Raw genomic sequence first — 18,003 nt, forward strand, 5'->3', positions numbered from 1 at the left:
TTTTGTTTTAATAAAAAGAAAATAAAATATTTCCTCTTTATCCCCCTTATAAACCTGTTTTCCCTACTTAATCCTAATTACCTCTTTCCTCTCCCTGCTCTCCTTTCACCTACTGCTTATAAGAAAAAAATCTTTTGTCTATGTGTATGTTTTAATAGTAAATTGTTTTGACATGATTTATACCAGAATTATAAATAAAAGGGGTAACATTAATAAAAGCTTTTTGTTTAAAAAAAAATAAATAAATAAATAAAAGGGGTATGACTAATGTAAAACAAAAACAGAGAAAATTCCCAGCTGAACTTACCGACCAGCCTGCAACCAACAGAATTGTCCTGTCTAACAGTTTGCGTTAAAAACAGGGGTTTCGTTTGCACACATTTGAAAATACATGTGTAAGCTGCAGAGCCACTTCATGGCACCCCAGTATTATCTGCAGTCCTAAATCGAAATATTTTTGAGAGCCTCCACAGTGGAAGCACATGTATTATATAGATAGAGGGCAGGTGAGCCTGGAAGGAGCCCACCCCTCCTTAAAGGCACAGGGGCACACTGGATACCCAGCATATAGCACAATAGCGGCAAAGGTATCCAGTGCGTCCCCTCACCAGTATTCCAACAGTACAAACAGATGGCCACTGCCCCCATCTATAATTGGCCTTTGCAGCAAGGAGCACATGGAAGAGTGACACATGTCAAACAAAACCAGAGAAAATTCCCAGCTTAACTTACTTATATGCTAAGTGTCCAGTGTGCCCCTATGCCTTTAAGGAGGGGCGGGCTTCTTCCAGCAATGCCATTGGTGTGTGACTTTTCCTTGTTTGTATGGTTAGATATAGTCTAAGTTTAATTTTCGTACAACCGGACACATATGCATGCAGTCCCTGTACCCACAAAATAACTTCTTGAAGTAGAATTCTGTTAATCCGAAGCAGAGGGACCCCCGGTGCCCGACAGATTCTCGGTGTAGTACAGCATGTCTCTGGGCTGTTCCTTCCCCTGGAATTTATTAGTCTTGTTGGACTTAACTCCCAGGTCCTTCGGTTTCTCTGCACCTTGTGGGGTCTGCTGCTGCTGGAGTAGTTGGGCGCCATCTCAGAGCTCCATGGCCATTGCGGCTTCTTCCCTGTCATTACGGGTCATCATCGTCTTGGAGGACCTCAGGATCAGGTAGCATGGTCAGTGCAGTACATGATAGTGAGCAAGGGAAGGATCGCTGAAGGATTCACAGTGGGAGCTCCGTGAAGTGTGTCCTCTCACATGCTGCTTCAGGCCATGCCCCCAAGTAGAATTCTGGGGTAACCTGTTTTCCTTTCTCTGTGCCTATACCACTTTGTTTTGAGGGGGGAAAATAGTACGTAACAGCCTAACAAGTAATAGCCTAACAAGTCATATTGTATGCCTAAAAAAACGAATTTACCTAAAATGGGATTAAAAACTGAACCAACATGTTTCTCTAACTTACATGGCTTGATTAGGGTAAAATGCACCTAAGCTGTTTTCTCCAGAGTGAGATTAATATTTTTTTTTTACAAAAAAGAAAAACACCCAGCCATGAAGACACAGGTTGATTTACTAAAACTGAAAAGTGCAAAATCTGGTGCAGCTGTGCATAGAAACCAATCAGCTTTCAAGTTATGTTGTCAAAGCTTAATTGAACCTGAAGTTAGAAGCTAATTGGCTACCATGCACAGCTACACCGGATTTTGCTCTCTTCAGTTTTAGTAAATCAACCCCACAGTCAGGAGAATTTATTCAAGTTTTAAGGACACTTTTTTGGCAGTAGTTTCCATATTCCTACATTGCATTCACATCATTTTTTTAAGGGTAATTTGCTGCTTTCTTTGATAGATTTAAGGGAAAGGTCAGGCCCCTTTCTAGGAGATTCATGGAGCTATGGCCAGGTAATTTATTTTATACATTCAAACTGGTGGACTTAAACCCTACAGAGGTTTTCTTAGTAGATCCTGCCTGCCCTGATCATGGTTTTTTTTTGTATGTATTGTGTTGTCTTAAAATTAGAGATGTAATTTTTTCTTAGTTATTTGGAAGAATTGGATTTAGGCTTTGCTTTAACTAATGAACAAAAAAATTAAGATGTTAAAGCTATGTCATACCTCTTTTATAGGTGTGAAATTTGAGGAGCTGAATTTCAACCTAACTGCACATTGGTACCTTTTCCTGTCACATATGACATCTATCTCCATAGCTTACTCACCAAAGTGTTGGAGAGAATGACACAGAAAGAATCACTGCACATATGTGGTCGTTCTGCCCAGTTATTCAAGTATATTGGTCTAAAGTAGCAAAGTAATATATAAGATTTCTGGTGGGGTTATTGCTCTGGACCCTTGGATCTATTTATTTCATGGCTCCAGTTTTTATTATAAGGATTACCAAAATAATTTTTGCTTATTTACTAGATTCAGCAAAGAACAATGACAAAGCCAGAGCTCAAGGTAATCAATACTTCTCCTTTTCTCTCACTTTTTAATTTATTTTATTTGTTTTAGTATGCACTCTGCTTGATGTTTGTGTTATTTTTAGGTGGTAGAATTTTTTCGTAGAACAGTAGACTGAAACAGAGAATTAACTGTTTTTTTTCTCTTTTTTTTCTTTATTGGGAAACATTTTTTTTATTACTAATAAAATTAAATGAATAAAAAGGGACTTAGGTGCCTAATTCAGGCAAGCATTTGCACCAGTTTTGGTTGCATTACCGACAAATTCAGGTAGGTTTAACTATTACCAGTTTAAGAAACTGTCACTATAGCAGCGATTCCTAAAGAATAACCACCAGGTCACGAATTCAGAAACTAGTCGTAATTAAGACCAGCTCTGAGCTGTCATGTATGTGACAGCTCTCCTTCCCTATTCGGTTGTTGTCCAGTAGATTCCCTGGCTGAAATCTAAGTGTAGCCAAAATGGCCAGGGATAGTGGTGATGTCACTGGGTTGGTTGAACCTGATGGGGAGAGAATATCCATTGCCCATCAATTCTGGCATACTTTTGAATGAAAGCACATGGCACTGGGTGGATTTGAAAATTGCTAATGGTCTGTATAGCAGCTATAGATCTACCCACTACCATGTCAGTCAACCATGTCAGTCAACAGCCAGACGGCCTGATGAGGTCTCTCAATTCCCCCTCAGGCTGCACCCACCCCTGCTGCAAAACTCCTTGGCTTGGCCATGCACCTGTCAGTGTGATGAATGCAGTGGCCAGGGCAGGAGGGAGCTCACTGAGGAAGGAATGTCCAGGATGGATACTGCTACCTCAGTGCCAAGGCTCAGACTGATTCATGTACCTGTCTGTAACAGGTACATTAATTGTATGTGTGTGGAGCACAACAGATTTCTAAGGGGTGTCCAAGACACCCTTAATGAATCCCCCCCCCCCATATGCTTTGCACAGGATTTTGACTGTACTAATGACGGTAACATAATGACCTCAGCACATGCACAATTAACGGAATGTGAATAACGTATGTGGTTTTTTTTTTTTTTTTGAAAAATATTTATTGGGTTTTATAGCATACAAAAGTATAAAAACTTAGTGTAGCAAAAGTTACAGAGTATTATCCGTTACAATCTATAACATTCAATGACTTCTCATGATAGTTGAAATACAAGCTTGTCATATCGGTTAGAACAAGGGAGAAGTAACAGAAAACATAAAAATAAAAGAAAATTAGGGGAAAGGGAAGACAGGGGAGTTCATGTTTGCCATCTCATCAACACTATAAGTCGCAACTTTGCTTGACATATGAAATCTTAACATCTAAATACCTTCAGGAGTGGAGGCAGCGTTTGAGTAAACATGGGGGGGGGTGGATGCCAAGGGGCACAATGGATTTGTGGATATCCTACGGTGGGTTAAAAGTAAAGGAATCTGGGGTGGGGGGTATTTTGAGTCGGCCAAGGGAGTTGGTGAGATCTTTTGTCAAGTACCATTTCGTGTAGCGAAATGGGTTCATTATCTCGATCAGAGCCTGCGAAGCGAATGTGGCTTCAATGTATTTCCTCCATCTTTTGAAAAAACGGGAAGTCGATCGGAGATTAAGGATGATGGTGTCCAGTCTCTCTAGGTGGAAAAGTGATGCCAGGGCTTTTTTAAACATTGTTAGGGTAGGAGGAGTAGCTGATATCCAGTGAGACATAATAGTCCTGCGGGCCACTAGGAGACATAGGTGAGCCCAGTGTGGAATATTTTGTGAGACCGCCGTTGGCGATGAGGATGAAGGGGGTATGCTGAACAGGCATAATAGGCGGTCCTTGGTGCACTGAGTTTTGTGGACTTCATTGATGTAAGTGATTACCTTAGTCCAGTAAGCATCAATCTTGTTGCAGTCCCAAAGCCTGTGCAGTAAAGTGGGGCGAGGTAAGTTACACCAGGTACATTGCGCTTGGGTGGGGTCTTTCTTGTTGAAGCGAAAAGGGAAATAAGCTCTGTGAATGATCTTAAATTGTGTCTCTCTCCAAGATTCAGAAGTAGTAAGGTTACGGACTGTCTTGTACCCCTCAAGGATTTTTTCTGGCAGAGATTCGTCATCTAATACGTGTGACCACTTTTGAAAGGGTTTGAGGGCATACTTCCGTGTTTGGTGTTGTATGAGACAAGAGTAAATATTGGAGATGGAGTAGTTATTGCTTTTGATGAGAGTATCAATGCAGGATGTTTCAAGTGGGTTGGTGCTAGGTCCCGAGCAGGATTTAAGATAGCTGATGAGTTGGTGATAGAAGAAGACATGAGTTGGTGGTAGGGAGTACTCCCTCATCAGGGTTTGAAATGTTTTGAATTTGCCCGATTTGCTGAGATAGAGAGACGAGACATCTGTGAGGCCTTTAAGTTTCCATTGGTCAAAAGCTTTATGGATGATAGATGGAAGGAACATAGGGTTCCCTTGTATTTTGAGGTATTTGGAGATGCTGGATGGTACTTTGAGCAATTTTCTTACTTCTCTCCATGCAATGACCGTGTCCTTAATGATTACACTTGTTTTGAGGTGGGGGGGTAATGTATTGGGATTAGAATGAAGGATGGTCGAGAGGTCATATGGGTGCACCATAGCCTCTTCTAAGGATAGGTTAGAATATTTAGACCCACCAGTTAGCCAGTCTAAGCCCTGTCTAAGTAAACATGTCAGGTTGTAGAAACGCATATTGGGTAATCCCGCCCCGCCCTTCGGGAGACATAATTTCTGTAGCGCTATGCGAGGTTTCTTGTGAGACCATATAAAGGCAGTTAGGGCTTTCTGGAGTTTTTGGATGTCTGAATGCTTAATTAGAAGAGGTATGGTCTGCATTGGGTAAAGTAGGCGTGCGAAAGACACCATTTTGAAAAGGTGGCATCTCCCAAATAGCGAGAGAGGTAAGGATCCCCAAGCCTCCAACTCCTTCACAATTTTGGTTATCAATGGGGGGTAATTTAAAGAGTACAGAGATGATGGTTCACGTCCTATTTTAATGCCCAGGTATGTAATGTGTTGGTTGGCTATGGCCAGGGGGGATAGATGTTTCCATTTACTGGAGAGATGGGGGTGTAATGGTAGGATTTCGCTTTTATCAAAATTGATTCTAAATCCCGAGCAAAGTCTGAAGTCTGAAAAAAGTTGTTGGAGTCTGTCAAAGTCTGTTATGGGATCGGTGGAGAACAATAGTATGTCGTCTGCAAATAGCGCCGAACGAAGAGTGTGGTTCTCCAGAGTGATGCCACTGATTCCATCAGCTGAATTTAGTATTCTGGACAGGGGTTCGATTGCTAGATTGAACAGGAGTGGAGACAGGGGGCATCCCTGTCTCGTTCCTTTTGTTAATGGGATCGTGTCTGAGATAAAGTCAGGGGTTACAAGACGTGCGGTAGGGGATGCGTACATTTGTGAAAGAAATCGCATAATCGGTCCTGAGAATCCGAATTGTGTCATCACTCTGAAGAGCCAAGAGAAACTGATGTTGTCAAAGGCCTTTTCGGCGTCTAATGACATGATGGCAATGTCTTGGTTGGGGTGAGTTTTGGCGTATTCCAGAGCCATTAACACTTTGCGAATGTTTAGGGTGGCCGATCTGCCCGAGACTAAGCCAGATTGGGCTGGGTGTAATAATGATGGTAGTAGGGGAGCCAGTCGCGTCGCAATTATTTTGGATAGGATTTTGACATCAACATTGATTAATGATATCGGTCGGTACGGTAATAAGGGATCTTTCCCTTTCTTAGAGATTAGTTTAATGTGGGCCTGTGTCCCGGTGGGAAGATAGGGCCCTCCGTCCCACATAGCTGCGTATACATGTTTTAAGATGTCCGGGATAAATTCCCTGGTCATTTTATAAAATTCGGTGGTGTATCCGTCGGGTCCCGGGGCTTTGGCCGAGGCCATGTCTTTGATCGTAGATCGAATATCATCAACAGTAATGGGGGCATTAATCGTCTCTAATTGTGTGTGACTGAGTTTGGGTAGACGTATTTTGTTGAGCAGTAAGTCAGTAGTAGGTAAGTCAGTTGGGTCGGCTTTGTATAAATTAGTGTAATATTCCACGAGTAGGTTGCTAATTTCGGCTGGGGAGGTGACCAGAGAGTTTGTCTTAGCTCTAAGAGCCATAATACGGGTAGGACGTCTGGGGCCTGAGGACATCTTGGCCAGGAGCCTACCAGCCTTGTTTCCGAATCTATGAAAATGTAGCTGAGAATATGACGTTTTGGCCGCTTCATGTTGTTCTGCCCAGAGGTCAAAGGTGCTTTTGGCCTGTCTCCATTTTTGTATGTTCTCTGTGGTGCGGTTTATTGTGAGCTGTTCATGTGCCAAGCGTAGGGTTTCGCTTGACTCAGTATATTGTTGCTTGGCTCTTTTTTTAAACTGTGTTGTGTATGAAATTATTTTACCCCATAGAAAGGCTTTGCCTGCTTCCCAGAATAGGTTAGGGTCTGTAATGTGAGCTCCATTAGTGGAGATGTATTCCTCCCAGGCACAATATAGTGTATGTTGAAAGTCCTCATTGCCAACTAAATAGGAGGGAAAGCGCCAGGTAGGAGAGGGAGAGGAGCGAGCTGTTTGGGTTAGATGAACCACGATTGGGCTATGGTCTGAGATCACTGCGTCTTGTATGTCTGGTGCGCTTATTACGGAGCTTAGGGCGGGGGAGGCAAAGAAATAGTCTATACGTGAGAACGTATTGTGCGGGGGCGAAAAAAAGGTGTATTCCCGATCCGTTGGATGCATTAAGCGCCAGACATCCACAAAGTGCATGGAGGCGACGGCTTGTGACAGTAGGGTAGATGCAGATGATGAGGGGGTATGGGTGTGTGATCTGTGTGTAGGGGAACCTGTGCGATCAGCTAGGGAGGACATGACTGAATTAAAATCCCCACCCAATAGGTGTAGCGTCTCTGGTGTAGTTAGCACCCATTTCACTAAGTCTTGAAAGAAGGAGGTGTCAGGAGAATTGGGAGCATAGATGTTGGTAAGTGCTACAGGTTTGTCATCTATAGTCAGATGTAGAGTCAGTTTCCTTCCTTCTGAGTCAATCTTGACGTCTCTGACAGTGTGCTGTAAATTCTTGTGTAGAAGGATTGCAACACCCGCTTTGCGGCCTACTGCTGGTGAGCCATAAACAGAGCCCACCCACAGTTTACGAAGACGCTGTAGGTCGTCCGCAGCCAGATGTGTCTCCTGAAGTAGAGCCACATCTGCCCGAAGACGACGCAAGTGTCTGAGGATAGACATACGTTTGTTTGGGGAGCGGAGCCCCTTAACATTCCACGAGACAAACTTTAGGTTACTCCCAAGTGCAGACTGTGACATAGTTGATATTTAAAAGCGTTTTGGTTGAGGGGTTTGTATAGGGACCCCTTTGTAGATGTGCTATCTATCTCTTGAGAGCCATCAAAGCGCCTCAAAGCCCCTGAAGACATATGAACTAAGCTGGCAAACATGAACTTAAACTTCTCTAAGCAACAACAAATTATAAACATTAATAAGGCAGTATTTCGTATAAGGAAATACATAACGTGAGTTGTGGACTTCTCTTTTTTCCACATGAGGTCTCACCTATCTAGTTAGCATAGCTCCCATCGATTGCAAGCTCCTCACTTAGGGGCAGGGTGGTAGCAGCAGGGGGTGGGGATAGGGATTTTAGGGGGAGAGGAAAGAGGGATAGGGGGGAGGGGGTATAGGATAGGAAGGGAGAGTAGTCTAGGGGGGGGATCCCCTGAGGAGGTAGTGCAGGTTTGAAGCAATCGATGGTGAGGTATGCCACGCACAGGGGAGGGCCCCCCTCTTAAAATTAGGCATAAACAGACCAGAAAATAGAAAATACAAGAGATTACAACATTGCATGTGTCCCTGAAAAGGAAATTTTCCCAGGTATTGGGGGACTATCTCTGTTATTGAGTTCCATGACCATAACAGTATAGCTGCATAACTTTTAGCTGCGTACTTTTCAGCTACAGGTTGGGAGGGGTAGTGCTCCATAAGAAGCATGTACGGCAGTTTATAAGGTCATCATCAATAGCATTCTCCTCGTAATAATAAAACATTTTAAGAGAAAGAAAGGGTATGAGATGGGTTGATACTACCCGTTAGAAGATGGCGATGTGGAAAAGGTGGTGATGTGGAGTCCTTCGACGATTCCTTCAACGATTCTCAGAGCGGTCTTCCTGGTTGGTGGAGTGGCTGCGTTTGTATGGAGGTTTGGTCGGGCTTCGGGGGTGTTTGGGGGGTCCATATGCATGCTGTGAAGATGACGATGGAGATCCCTCTGTCGCGGCGCTGTGTTCCATTTCGGAGCTTCTGTTGGTTAGGTAGGTTTCCGCCTCTTCAGGTGTGTGAAAGGTGAGTTGCTCCCCTTCAGGTGTTTGAACGCGGAGGACAGCTGGATAGGCTAGGGAGAATCGGGTTTGGGTGCGGTGCAGAGTGGAACATACCGAGGAGAATGCCTTGCGTTGTTTCATTACCTCTATGGAATAGTCCGCGAAAAGCAGCAGTTTCGCGCCATCTACCACCAGTGAGCGCGTGCGACGAAATTTTTGCATTATGGCGTTTTTGTCGGCGTAGTTTAAGTATTTTACTATCACATGCCGAGGTTTAGCGCGCGTGTCAGAATATTGACCCATACGGTGTGCACGTTCAACAGTGCATGGTATGCGGAGGGCAAGTTGCCCTCGGGGAAGGTTTTCGCACATATGTTTGTGAGGTGGGAGGCTGGGATCGACTCTGGTAAGCCAATGATGCGCAGGTTGTTCCTTCTTGAACGATTTTCCAAATCGTCCAGCTTGTCCCATATGTCTCTATATGAAGCATTGATACGTGCAAGTGCTGCAGATGAGGCTGTGCAGTCATCTTCAATTATAGAAATCCTTTCCTCTACCTGCGTAATGCGCTGGGCCTGAGCCTGAAGTTCTATGTGTAGCTGTTCCAGCCCTCTGTGTACCGCTGCGTCCACAGTGGCTGTTAGTGATGGCCCCAGTAGTTGCACTACAGCCTGGGCAATGTTGGCAGGGGATGCGGGGTCAGCCTCTGCCATTGCGGGGGCAGGGGGAGGTTGTGGCTGCTGCTGAGGCCGCTCTGCTGTGTCCGGAGCGGCCGCCATCTTGGCTGTGTCAGCCGCTATGTCTCCCGCCGGCGGAGCTGTGGAGGGGGGCGAGGACAGCGCCCGAGCGTAGGATCGCTCCACGAAGCGGTCCATGTCTGCCTGAGATGGAGCGGAGGCAGTAAGGGTTTCCCCCGGTGCTGTGGCTGGCTTAAATGCCGGTTATGTGAGGAGCTGTGCGGGAGCTGGAGCTGCTCACCTCCTCCTCATGTGGCGCCGGAACCGGAAGTAACGTATGTGGTTTTATGTAAACTCCACATTTAGTCCAATAAAGTCTCTTGAGTATTTTTCTGCAATACATGCACATTTCCCCATGTTTTGTATCTCTAAAAACACTGCAAGTACAGAAAAATACCTGATATTCCTGACAGATATACACTTTAACTGCAAAAAAAAAAAAAATGGTGAAGTAGGGTGCACTGGTACAGTGTAGTACATTTATATTGTATTGTGTTTGTGTGCACTAAGATCTATTAACCACTTGGCCTCCGGAAGATTTACCCCACTTCCTGACCAGGCCATTGTTTGCAATACGGCTCTGCGTTACCTTAACTGACAATTGCACAGTCATGCAACGCTGTACCCAAATAAAATTGATGTCCATTTTTTTCCCACAAATAGAGTTTTCTTCTGGTAGTATTTGATCATCTCTGTGTTTATTTTTTGCGCTACAAACAAAAAAAGATCGTCCATTTTGAAATGGATGATTTCTGCTATAAAACATATCCAATAAAAAAAAAATTGAAAAAAGTCAAATTTCTTCATCAGTTTAGCCCAATATGTATTCTGCTACATATTTTTGGTAAAAAAAATCACAATAAGCGTATATTGATTGGTTTGCGCAAAAGTTAAAGCGTCTACAAACTATGAACTATAAACTATGGTATATTTTTATTTATTTTTTTACTAGTAATGGCGATCAGCGAGTTATAGCGGGACTGTGATATTGCAGTCGACAGTCGTACATTAACTGACACTTTTGACACTTTTTGGGGACCAGTGACACTAATACAGTGATCAGTGCTAAAAATATGCACGGTCACTGTGCGAATGACACTGGTCAGGAAGGGGTTAAGAATCAGGGGCAATCAAAGAGTCAACTGTGTGCCTGACCAGTGTTTTAGTGTACTGTGGGAGATGCTTTTATTGGGGAAGGCATGGCTCAATATCCCTGCTTTGCAGGAACACAGGATCCATGCCTTCCCTACTGACAGAACGGCGATCTGTTTTGTTTACATAGGCAGATTGCTGTTCTGCCTCTGTGCTGAATGCTGGTGGATATCGAGTATAATCACAGCAAGAGCAGGCCGCTGGTAGCCTCAGACCTGGAGGTGTCGGATCACGTACTTGATCCAGTGCCACCTTGCCGCCGTATAAGTAAGTTATATGGGCGGCAAGTGATTAAAGTGTATTTTTTCCTAAAAATGGCTGCACAATGTTACATAAAAAAATGCTACCACCACTATTTTGTTCTCCAATATCTCTGCTTTCAAAAAATATATAATATTTGAGGATTTTAAGTAATTTTCTAACAAAAAAATCAGATTTTAACATGTATGTGAGAAATGTCAGAATTGGCACGGTTAATAAGTCTAAACCAGTGTACTAGAGTAGGAGGGTTTGGTGATTTCAATTGAATTGCCATGACTTTTTTTTAACATAGAATAACAAGCTCAACAGGAGTTTAGTATTATTAGGAAGGTCCGAATCCTCCAAGTAGGCCAATAAACATCTAGAAGGATTACAAATATTGTGTAAATTTAGTAGTGAACTCATAAAATCTGTGAATGCTGAGCAAAACATGCAAATAGTTGCCCATTCCCAGACCATATTATAAAAATTCTCAATTTCAGATAGACATTTAGGGCAAGAGGGAGAAGGTAGTTTATTTTACAATTTATGTTTACAACATGTGGGGTGTAGTATGTGCGATTAAGTCATTTTACCTGGATTTCCTTATCCCTAAACGAAAGGCTAGTATCTCCTGCCAGGAAACCTCAGGCAACTCAGGAATGTCTTGGCACCAAAGAGATTTGGTTTGTTGTGTGGCTGCGGGTTGTGCCATAAAGGGGCATTTGGGAGAGAAGACTGCATCACCTTCTGGAACAACTAACCGGGCCGTAAGAAATATACATATTCAGATATTTTTTTTATTCTTCTGTTATACAGGGTTCTGCCTCCACACTAAGTTTTTTAATGATTCATAAAATGTACGTTTTGTGGCTTCTAAAGCAGTGGCTGCATTATTATCAGAGAAGGACCACCAGTGGGCATAGGCAAGCTGATAGGCGAAAAAGTAAACCTGGAGATTAGTTAGTGCTAAACCTCCTTCTGATATTGGTAATTGTAGAGTATCTTTTGCTCTGCCTGTCAGTTTACCGACCTTCCCCGAAGGAATGACAATATAAGAGAGTCAAATTCTTAGAAGCCCCACTTAGCGATATAGTAAAGACACAAAAGGAAGCATGGTAAAATGATAATTTAAAAAATACTTACTCTGCCTATTATAGTTAAATAATTTAGGCCATGTTCAGAAGGGTAGTAGACAACCCCATTTCCAAAAAAAGTTGAGACACTTTGTAAAATCTACATAAAACCGAATGCAATGATTTGCAAATGTTAAAAACCCATTGTAACAGACCGCCTGGCACCCACCCTGGGTACCACCACCAAGATACAGCTTCCTCCACTCTGGAACCAGATATTATAGCTGAGCATTGCACCCAAGAACTAGACGACACTAGCTTTGGTGCAGCTAATGAACAGCAAACATAAACCGTATAATAAACTGCAACCTTAAGTCAAAGCTAGGTGACTCAGGTCAGTGCCCACCCAGACAGTTCGGCACCAGTTCCCCACAAAGAAGACCCAGGGCTGTCCAAATCTCATTAACCAGTTTTCACTTGTATAATCTGTCCACTAAACAAATCATCATAAGACAAAACTCATACAATGTTCCAGCAGTCTTAAAAAGTGGAATAAATGTATCTCCATAGATTTCTTGAGGTAGTTTGTTTATAAATAGTTCTGTCCCAAGTGGAGGAGCTTCTCCAACCCAGTCTGCAAGAGGGCCACCATATTTCCTCCGACCATTAACCTGTACAAGATTAATATTACACCTTTCCATCCACTCCAGAAGGGAAGCTTTATTGTTAGGTTTGTCAAATTTCTCCCCCATCAAAGGTAGACTAACAAGATCCCAGAACTCCAACAGGTCTGGACATGTGTTAGTCCCGCAGAGTGAACCAACATAGTTGGTCCCCATGATGTCCATTATTGGCCGCAGGGAAGAGTTGTCATCTGTAGGTGTGGGGCAGAGATCGTATACCCTCTGTCTGGCTGCCAGCTGGGCGGTCTATACTGTTCCAGGGCTCGGTCTGCTGCTGGGGTGAGGGGCCAACTCCCTGGAGCCATGAAGACACATGAGGTGCTAGGCAGAGGCCAGTGGCACTCTGCCCTGTTTGCCAGCACTTCAACTGGGTGGTCTTTTCCGTTCCGGGTCTCGGTCTGCTGCTGGGGAGAGGGGTTGACTCCCTGAAGCTGTGAAGACGTAGTAGATGCTAGGCAGAGACCAATGGTGCTCTGCCCTTTTGCTAGTGCTTCAGCTGGGAGTAGGAGCTTCACTACATCAGCCTGCCACCTGCCCCGGCTCCCTGGAGCTCCGGAGTTGTTTCCAGTGCTGGGCAGAAATTGGTAGCACTATGCCGTGATGTCAGTGCTTCTCCTGGGGACCCCACATCATCTGCTCTGGCTAACTGTTGGGGAGGGAGGAGGCCGACTTCCTCCACTCAGACTGTGGATCTGATGCTGGGGAAGGAGTACAACCAGCTCCTCTCCCAGGCTGTGGACCTGCCGCTGGGGAGTGAGGATGTCTTCCCCCTCTCCTGATTCCTTGAACTACCGCTGGGGAGATGAGCTGGCTGCTCCATCTCCCGTGCTCTCATCGGCAGCTGGGAAGACATTTCTTTGGTACTGTCTCCCAGCAGCACAGATTTTTGCTGGGGAGGTAAGACTGTTTCCTCCGCTCTGGCTGACTGTTGGGGAGGGAGGACAGCTTCCTCTGCTCCCCGACTGTGGATCTGCTGTTGGGAAGAGGGGACGACCACCTCCTCTCCCGGACTGCGGATCTGCCGCTGGGGAGGAAGGACAACCACCTTCTCTCCCAAACTGTGGATCTGGCTCTAGGGAGGGAGGATGACCACCTCCTCTCCCAGGTCCGTGGCCTGCTGCTGGGGGGGGGGGAATGGCTTCCTCCCCTCCCTGATTCTCTGACTGCTGCTGGGGAAGAAGAACTGCCACCTTCTCACCCTGGACCTCCGTAACCACTGTGGGTGTGGGGCAGAGGTCTTGGACCCTCTGTCCAGTTGCCAGCACTTCAGCTGGGAGTTCGAGCTTCTCTGCATTGGCCTGTTGCTGGGGAGAAAGGCTGCCCGCCTGGCTCCCTTGAGCTCCAGAAGTGCTGTGGGTGCTGGGCAAAGGTCAGTGGTGCTCTGCCCTGATGCCAGCTCTTCCACTGGGAAGCAAAATGAAAATTTGGTGGCCTCGCACAAATCCTCCAGGACCACCGATTATTTTGAGCAGAGGTCAGCATCACTCTGCCTTGATGCCAGCTCCTCTGCTAGAGGTTCACTCGGTTGTTCCTCCTCAGCAGAAAAATCTGTTAAATCCTCTGGAATTGATGAAAATCCAGGGCACGGGCTGGCAACACTTGGGCCCAGCGCCAGAGCTTCGGCGGGTGACTCATAATCCATAACATCCATGAGGGCTGGGGCATGCTGTTGAGCTTTGTCCAACAGTCTTTTATATGCTTGTTCCAGCTCCCACTCTAGCAGTATTAAAAAATCATAATCTATTTGCAATCCAAGATTGTTGGGAATATCCATTTCCCTAAAATCCTTGATGTCATATCTCTGCCATTTGGCTGTATTCCGAAGTCTGGATCTTCTTGGATTCTCTTAAATAGCAGTCCTGTACCATCAAAATCATAGCCCTCTGTGGGCGTATTATCCTTCAGCCACAAACAAACTTGAGTAATTTACCAATGAAGCACTCGGTATCCTTCAACCAACATCATCTCGATGCAGACCAAACATTCCAGTCGGGTTACCCATTCTTGCTGGGGCTGCTCACCAAGGATGGGGATTCGCAAGTCCCGCTGGATGCAGTATCTTTCCTCCGGGGTGACAAGATCCTTTCCGCAATGCTCTTGCTCCAACTGTAGGGCTTCTCTCCATAGCGCCCGGCGCATGACATCCCTCCACACCAGAACTGAGCTCTTTTCCATGCTCTGACGAGATCAGACAAAATCCCCGGTATCCTCCATGGTCTATAATCAGTGGGTAGTATAATAATCTAGGCTAGCCCCTAGACCCCTCAATAATCTAGGCTAGCCCCTAGACCCCTCCAAAAGCCCAGTTCCCGGTTAGGATTGTCACACCCATATTTTATTCACAATAGAAATCAAATCAAATATTTAAACTAAAAAAAAAATTACCATTTAAGAAAAAATAAGAAAACTTTGAAATTGATGGCAATAACACATCTCAAAAAAGTTGGAACAGGGCCATGTTTACCATCATGCAGCATCTCCTGTTCTTTTAACAACACTCTGTAAATGTCTTGGGAACTGGGGAGACCAGTTGTTGGAGGTTTGGGAGAGGAGTGTTGTCCCATTCTTGCCTGATATAGGATTCTAACTGCTTAACAGTCCTGGGTCTTTGTTGTTGTATTTTTCGTTTGTTAATCGGTGAATGGTCTGAACTGGAGGCAGGATAGGCATTCCATCACATGCATACCTGTATTTGTGGCCTGCATGTTAGTGAAGAGTTTATCGCAGTTGATCTACCTTGAATAAACCTGGTTTGGATCAGAGAAACAATATCCAAAACCACTACATTTAGGCTGCACGCTAGTACTTTTGCTAATACTTTATTATCTGACTTAATTAAGAAGATGGGAGGATAAGATGCACAGTATATGTGATCTTTATATGGTTTGGGTAGAGGGATATTTAAGGCCTCAGACATAGAAGGGGGAAGAAAATCTTCCTCAACGGCATAATTAAATACCTTTAGTAGGTGGGGAAGCAGGATATCTTTATACTGAATATACCATTCTATGAGGAAGACCTCAGGTCCTGTTGTTTTATTGCATGCAAAGGAATGCATGGCTGTGTCTAGTTCCTCCGTGGTTAAGGATGCTTCAAAAAGTGAAATGTAATTTGAGGGCAAAGTCGGTAAATTAATTTGAGAGAGATAATCGTTCAGTTCAACCTTACCCTCATTTATTATTTTAGGAATTCATTATTCTAGGAGTATTACAAGGTAGGCAGTAATTTACAATTTTATCCCATAAAAGAAAGTATTGAGCTGCACAAGCCAGGTGCCAGTGGGAGTGATTTCTGTGCGCATGTCCGAGAGTCACATCATCTCCACAGACCAATTAAGAGGCCAAAAGCCTGGCACCAGGAAAAAGTCTGTGGAGAAGATGTCAGCTTGAAAAATCAACTACTGGGACTGAGGTGAGTATTCTGTGGACTTCAGTAGTGCATCCCATTGGCCAGTAAGAATGCTCCTTACATTACAGTGCCTTTTGAATTCGTGCCATTACAGAGGGGCGCAGGTCCAAGCTTAAATTTTTCAGGAAAAGTCAAAATAAAATGGATAAAAATATAATCAAACCCTAATTCAGTTAAAGCATATTACGGTGCCTTGCAAAAGTATTCACCCCCTTGGCATTTTTCATGTTTTGTTGCCTCGCAACCTGTAATTAACATGGATTATTTGAGGATTTGCTTTTAATTTACAGAACATGCCCACAACTTTTTTTTTTTTATTGTGAAGCAAACAACAAATAGGACAAAATAACAGAAAAAGTCAATGTGCACTGTGCAAACTATTCACTCCCCTAAAGTCAATACTTTGTAGAGCCACCTTTTGCGGCTATCACAGCTCCAAGTCGCTTTGGATAAGTCTATGAGCTTGCCACATCTTACCACTGGGATTTTTGCCCATTCCTCCTTGCAATACTGCTCCAGCTCCTTCAAGTTGGATGGATTGCGCTTGTGAGCAGCAATCCTTAAGTCTGACCACAGATTTTCTATTGGATTGAGGTCTGGGCTTTGACTAGGCCATTCCAACACATTTACTTGCTTCCCCTTAAACCACTCAAGTATTGCTTTAGCAGTGTGTGTTGGGGTCATTGTCCTGCTGGAAGGTGAATCTCTGTCCTAGCCTCAAATCACACACAGATTGGTACAGGTTTTGCTCAAGAATATCCCTGTAATTAGCACCATCATCTTTCCCTCAACCCGGACAAGTTTCCCAGTCCCGACTGCTGAAAAACACCCCCACAGCATGATGCTGCAGCCACCATGTTTCATTGTGGGGATGGTGTTGTTTGGGTGATGTGATGTGTTGGGTTTGCACCAGACATAGCGTTTTCTTTGATGACCAAAAGTTCAATATTAGTCTCATCAGACCAGAGCACCTTCCTTCATACATTGTGGAGTCTCCCACATGCCTTTTCGCAAACTCAAAACGTGCCATTTTGTTTTTTGCTGAAAGTAATGGCTTTCTTCTTGCCACATTGCCATAAAGCCCAACTCTATGGAGCGTACGGCTTATTGTCATCATATGTAGATACTCCAGGCTCTGCTGTGGAACTCTGCAGCTCCTCCAGGGTTACCTTAGGTCTCTGTGCTGCCTCTCTGATTAATGCCCGGTCCATGAGTTTTGGTGTCTCTTGGCAGGTTTGCTGTTGTGTCATGTTCTTTCCATTTGGTTATGATAGATTTGATGGTGCTCCTAGGGATCATCAAAGATTTGGATATTTTTTATAATCTAACCCTGACTTGTTCTTCTCAACAACATTGTCTCTTACTTGTTTGGAGAGGTCCTTGGTCTTCATGGCAGTGTTTGGTTAGTGGTGCCTTAGGTATTGCAGCCTCTGGGGTCTTTCAAAAAGGTGTGTATATGTAATGACAGGTCATGTGACACTTAGACTGCACACAGGTGGATATCATTTCACTAATTATGAGACTGAAGGTAATTGGTTGTACCAGGGGCTGAATACATACACACGTGCCAATTATCATTTTTCTATTTCTGAAAAATAGTTTTATGTATATATTTTTCTAATTTTACTTCACCAACTTAGACCATCACATATAATTCAGATAAAACAACATTGAACTAAAGGCTGTAATGTAACAAAATAGGTAAAAAGCCAAGGGGGGTGAATACTTTTGCAAGGCACTGTATACTGTATATATATATCATCAATTAAAATAAACAAGCTGAAAACCTGGGCAGTTTATAATGAAACTAAAATTCACTGTCAAAATGATCAAGAGATGGCGGTATGATTATGTCAGATTTTTGCGTCTCAAAGCGGTACAATTGTTTTGCATAGAAATTTGGCG

The 18,003-nt window shown here is 44.0% G+C and overlaps 1 protein-coding gene across 4 annotated transcripts in view; it reads left to right on the forward strand.

Moving 5' to 3' along the window:
- MBP (myelin basic protein) overlaps positions 1–18,003 on the forward strand; it is a 286,643-nt gene that overhangs the window by 172,914 nt on the left and 95,726 nt on the right. For 2 of the 4 annotated variants that reach the window (XM_073631223.1, XM_073631224.1), the window contains exon 4: positions 2,424–2,459. The exons of the other annotated variants lie outside the window; for them this stretch is intronic. In XM_073631223.1, coding sequence (XP_073487324.1) covers positions 2,424–2,459 — 36 coding nt within the window. The remainder of the gene's footprint in view (positions 1–2,423; positions 2,460–18,003) is intronic. 4 annotated transcript variants of the gene reach the window in all.

The sequence above is a fragment of the Aquarana catesbeiana genome, linkage group LG05 (assembly GCF_042186555.1).
Source record: "Aquarana catesbeiana isolate 2022-GZ linkage group LG05, ASM4218655v1, whole genome shotgun sequence".
NCBI classification, from domain to species: Eukaryota; Metazoa; Chordata; class Amphibia; order Anura; family Ranidae; genus Aquarana; species Aquarana catesbeiana.